At 53.9% G+C, this 5,211-nt stretch overlaps 1 protein-coding gene across 2 annotated transcripts in view; it reads right to left on the bottom strand.

The window, feature by feature from the left end:
* Positions 1 to 5,211, bottom strand: part of MICALL1 (MICAL like 1) — a 34,016-nt gene that overhangs the window by 18,967 nt on the left and 9,838 nt on the right. For both annotated transcript variants that reach the window (XM_032266765.1, XM_032266766.1), the window contains exons 4-5: positions 2,086 to 2,174; positions 752 to 894 (exon numbers count right to left, since the gene is read on the bottom strand). In XM_032266765.1, the coding sequence (XP_032122656.1) occupies positions 752 to 894; positions 2,086 to 2,174 (232 nt within the window). The remainder of the gene's footprint in view (positions 1 to 751; positions 895 to 2,085; positions 2,175 to 5,211) is intronic.

Genomic DNA, 5,211 nt, shown 5'->3' with positions numbered 1-5,211 from the left:
TTTTTTCCAGACGAAGTCTCTCTCTGTCACCAGGTTTTAGTGTAGCAGTGTGATCTCAGCTCACTGCAACCTCCGCCTCCCAGGCTCAATTCTCCTGGCCCAGCCTCCTGAGCAGCTGGGATTACAGGCATGCACCACCATACCTGGCTAATTTTTGTATTTTTAGTAGTGACGGGGTTTCACCATGTTGGTCAGGCTGGTCTCAAACTTCTGTCTTTGTGATCTGCCCACCTTGGCCTCCCAAAGTGCTAGGATTATAGGCATGAGCCACTGCACCCGGCCTTTTTTTTTTGAGTCGGAGTCTCACCCTGTTGCCCAGGATGGAGTGCAATGGCGCAATCTCGGCTCACTGCAACCTCCGCCTCCCAGGTTCGAGCAATTCTCCTGCCTCAGTCTCCCAAGTAGCTGGGAATAGAGGCGCACACCACCACGACTTGCTAATTTTCAGTAGCTTTTAAAGTACACATGGCCTTCAAGGTGCTCCTCCATCATCATCCAGTAGTTATCCTCAAAGAGCGTGGGCGCTGGGAGGAGAACTCGTGCTCTAACCCTGTTTCTGTCTCGAATCATGTGGCTGAGCGAATCCTTTTTCCTTCACTAAGTCTTGGTTTGCTCATCAGTAAAATGGGGATGGGGATAAGCCAGGTGCTCTGGTGCGAAGGGCCGGGCAAGGTGCCTGGCGCACTGTGTGTGCTGAGCCATGGTAGCCGCCTCCCTAGTTTTGGGGTAAAGGGAGGCCCCGGCCACTCACCGGAAGCAGTGGCGATGGTACAGCCTGCCCTCAGCCAGGTGGCGCTGCACCAGATGCACATGCTGATGGCAGGCCGCGCACGTGCTGCTGGGGGTCTGGCCGGTGCCCTGCTCCGACAGGCTGCCCGAGGAGAGCTCCTCGCCCTGCAGGGAACAATGCAGGGAGGTTGGGAGCGGGACACGGTCACCAGCCATCCTGTTCACTCAAGTGTGCACCGGGCTTCGTGGTGGAAATCGACCTCATCAGGCCCTGGGAAGAGCAGAGGGCAGGAGGCTGCCACTGTCTCCCAGACGAGGAAGCGAAAGGCCAGAAACAGGGAAAGCCTTGTTCAAGGTCACTGAGCCAACGTGGAAATACAAAAATCCTGACTTCCAGTTTCTGAGGCTTCCCACCCCCAAAGAAGGCAGCTCCTAGCTGTGCAGGCCCTTCCCCTTGGCTGCTCCTGCCCCCTTCCTCCTCCCCTTTGGGTAGCCCCGCCGTTGGGTTACCATCCTCCTAGGCCCAGAGCTGCCTCCTCTGTTCTCTCTTACAACTACTAGGATTTAAATCCCAGGTTCTCTTTGTCCAAGCACAGTGAATCTGAGCAAGCTGCTTGAGTCTGGTCTTGGGTCTCAAGGGCAGAATGAAACTGTACAACCCCCACCAGCCTCAGCCCCATGTACCCTCATGGGGCACCCCACTGGAGCTAGCTCCCTCCAGCAAGGAGCAGATGGGAGCTGGAGGGGAAGGCCCTTTCCACATTGTAAAGTGCTGTCCAGATGTGAAGGGCTGATGTCACCTCCTCTAAACCCTTCAAACAGGTGACTGGCAGTGTGGCCCCCACTTTCTTGCTGAGTAACCTTGGACAAATGCCTAAATCTCCCTGAGCCTGTTTCCTCATCTGCACACCAGGGCCCATAATGCTGATCTCCCTGGGTTGTAGAGGGTGAAAGGAAATCAAGCCAGGAAGTTTGAAGCTGTCTCCAGAGGAATCAAGGGGAATCTCTGCTTTACTACATGTGTCACTCCTGAGAGTCCCATGATGGTGAAGTCAGCATTCTAGACCGCCCTCTCTACCCTTGCCAGAGCTGGCATCTGCTGACCCCACCCAAGCCCTGAAGAAGGAAGTAGGGCTCCCTGCCTATAGAACGGGGCTGGCCCCCTAACCCATGCCTCACTGCCCCAGCCAGGGAGACCCCATTCCCAAAGCCAGTGGGGCAATGACAGAGAATAAACAAACAACCTCTGAACACCGTCAGGGGTAACTTCCCCGCATGACCATCACTGCAGTGACAGTTGTCCACATAACGCCCCCTCCACCCCCAGGCCTCCCACCTCCCCAGGCATCTGCCTACCTCAGCCACATCTTCTGGTTCTGCTGGAGTGGGTGCTACAGACGGTGGGGAACAGGGTGCCAGGCCCTTTCTGGGTGGTGAGACACCGGCTGCCAAGAGATGGGAAAGGGGCTTGAAGCAGATGCAGATCCTGGAGTCCCAGGAGGCCCCAATCTGGCTGAAAATTTGAGATGCGCAACCATCACCTTAAGGCAGGCCACTTAATGCAGTGGACAGGAGCTGGCTCCCGCTTCACACGGGCCCGAGGACGCCTCCAGTTGTGGTTTTTGTTTTTTTTTTTTGAGACAGAGTGTCACTCTTGCTGCCCAGGCTGGAGTGCAATGGCACGATCTTGGCTCACCACAACCCCCACCTCCTGGGTTCAAGTGATTCTCCTGCCTCAGCCTCCCTAGTACCTGGGATTATAGGCGTGTGCCACCACGCCTAGCTCATTTTGTATTTTTTTCTTTTTTTAAGACAGGGTTTCACCATTTGGTCAGGCTGGTCTTGAACTCCTGACCTCAGGTGATCTGCCCGCCTTGGCCTCCAAAGTGCTTGGATTACAGGCATGAGCCACCATGCCTGGCCTCATTTTGTATTTTTAATAGAGACGGGGTTTCTCCATCTTGGTCAGGCTGGTCTTGAACCCCTGGCCTCAGGTGATAAACCCACCTCAGCCTACCAAAGTGCTGAGATTATAGGTGTGAGCCACTGCACCTCCAGTTTTAAGCTAAGTGTTGAGAGCAAACCACTGAGCCTCACTGAACCTCCATCAAATGTGGACAGTGACTCCTACTGCACAGAGCCAAGCTGAACAATGGTGCAACAGTATGATCACAGAACACAGCATCCGCATGTGGCTGCACCAGCAGCTTCCCTGCCACCAGGGTAGAGGGGCTGAAGGAAAGGAAAAGAAAGGAACTACATGGTGCTGGCCTGACGGCTCAGGAAAGGGGCTGCCTCCTGGGGATTGACAAGGAACCGCCCTTCCTATCCTCAAGTGGGTATGCGGGGCCAGAACCCGGCCTGCATGCCCTTCACCATAACAAACCCGCCCACCCCGGGTTCCTCTAAGACTCAGCTCCTTAGGCTGGGCGCAGTGGCCCATACCTGTAATCTCAGCACCATGGGAGGCCGAGGCAGGCAGATGCCCTGAGGTCAGGAGTTCCAGACCAGCCTAGCCAACATGGCCACACTCTGTCTCTACAAAAAACACAAAAAAATTAGCTGGGTATGGTGGCACACGCCTGTGGTCCCACCTACTCAGGAGGCTGAGATGGGAGGATTGCTTGAACAAGGGAGGCGGAGGTTACAGTGGGCTGTGATTGCACCACTGCACTCCAGCCTGGGCAATAGAGTGAGACCCTGTCTCAGAAAAAAAAGAAAGAGAGATGGTCTGCAGAGTAAGAAAGATGAGTAATGAAGACAATCTGACCCCGTTCACCAAGAGGCAGAGGGTTATAACAGCACCTGGCATATCAGGGCAGACTGCTTGGAGGAGGCAAAATGTCAAAATTAGAGAATGAGCAGGAAAAAATCTGCCAGTGGGTAGGAAGCAGTAGAACAGAATAAAGTGTTTGGGGCAGGAAGATCAGCAAAAAGAAAGGCTTAGCAGTGAAGAAATAAGATGTATTCAAAGAAGCACAAGAAATTAACAACACCGGCCAGGCGCAGTGGCTCACGCCTATGATTCCAGCACTTTGGGAAGCTAAGGTGGGTGGATCCCTTGAGGTCAGGAGTTCGAGACCAGCCTGGCCAACATGGTAAAACCCCGTCTCTCCCAAAAATACAAAAATTAGCCGGGCGTGGTGGTGCGCAACTATAATCACAGCTACTCAGGAGGCTAAGGCAGGAGAATCGCTTGAACCTGGGAGGCGGAGGTTACACTGAGCTGAGATCATGCCACTGCACTCCAGCCTGGGAGACCAAGCAAGACTTTCTCAAAAAAAAAAAAAAAAGTAAGAAAGAAAGAAATTCAACAACACTATGGTTGGTGGCGGGGGTGGCTCCAGCTGACTGGGGAGAGGACCTCAGAAACCACGTGAAGAAGCTGGACTTCATTCTGACCTTACTCCCCCACGCCTTTCTGATTTCCCACAGCTGCTGGGCTTCTTCCACTCAAACCCTGGCTCCCTGACCAGGCTGCAGCTCCTCCAGGGCAGGGTCCCTCTACAGTGCCCAGGGTCACAGGCATCCCCTGAGCGTGGTGGCACAGCTGAACACCCAGCACAGCACCGCAACATCTCAGCCAGGGGCAGGCTCCAAAGTTACCCAGTCTGGTAAAAAGTCAAGGCTAGTCAAGGTCACTCTTGAAAGGCCTCCACTTGCCCAGAGAGTACAGTACAGGACCATCTGTGGAGTCCAACAGCCAGCTCTGCCTCCAGAGTTGGAACACATCACCGTTTTCTTTGCTCAAGCAGCAGATGGGATAAAAATGGTTTGCATTTAGGGGGCAAGTTGTATGAAAGGCACAAACTGTACCCTTTTTTAATTAGAAAAGGCAGATTTATTAGAGAAGGTATGAAAATACATTGCGAGGTTGAAAATACAGGCAACATAACAGAGAAGGGACTATCTGCCACAAACTGTACCTTTATCAACAAGAATCCCTGCAGGGCAAGGCAGAGCTTGTGCCCACGCTCAGCACGGTAAGCTGGGCCCACCAGGGCTGCCCCCTGCCCACCAGGCTGCCCAGAGAGAGTACCCAGCAAATGAGCTGGGTACCACTAAGGGCCATTCACACTCCACCCATCCCACAGAGTCCCAGAGAGTTCAGTAGAGAGATTCAGGTTTGGCCACAAAGAAGACTCTGCGAGCTAAGGCTGAATTGTGATTCTAAGGAAGCCAGGTAAACTCTGATCAATAAAATAAGTAAAAGAATGCTGCCGGGCGCGGTGGCTCACACCTGTAATCCCAGCACTTTGGGAGGCCGAGGCGGGTGGATCACGAGGTCAAGAGATCGGGACCATCCTGGTCAACATGGTGAAACCCCGTCTCTACTAAAAATACAAAAAATCAGCTGGGCATGGTGGCGCGTGCCTGTAATCCCAGCTACTCAGGAGGCTGAGGCAGGAGAATTGCCTGAACCCAGGAGGCGGAGGTTGCGGTGAGCCGAGATCGCGCCATTGCACTCCAGCCTGGGTAACA

This window comes from Sapajus apella, unplaced genomic scaffold (assembly GCF_009761245.1).
Source record: "Sapajus apella isolate SASKATOON/1434 unplaced genomic scaffold, GSC_monkey_1.0 scaffold160, whole genome shotgun sequence".
Taxonomy (NCBI): domain Eukaryota; kingdom Metazoa; phylum Chordata; class Mammalia; order Primates; family Cebidae; genus Sapajus; species Sapajus apella.
This window is presented reverse-complemented; position numbering and strand designations above follow the sequence as displayed.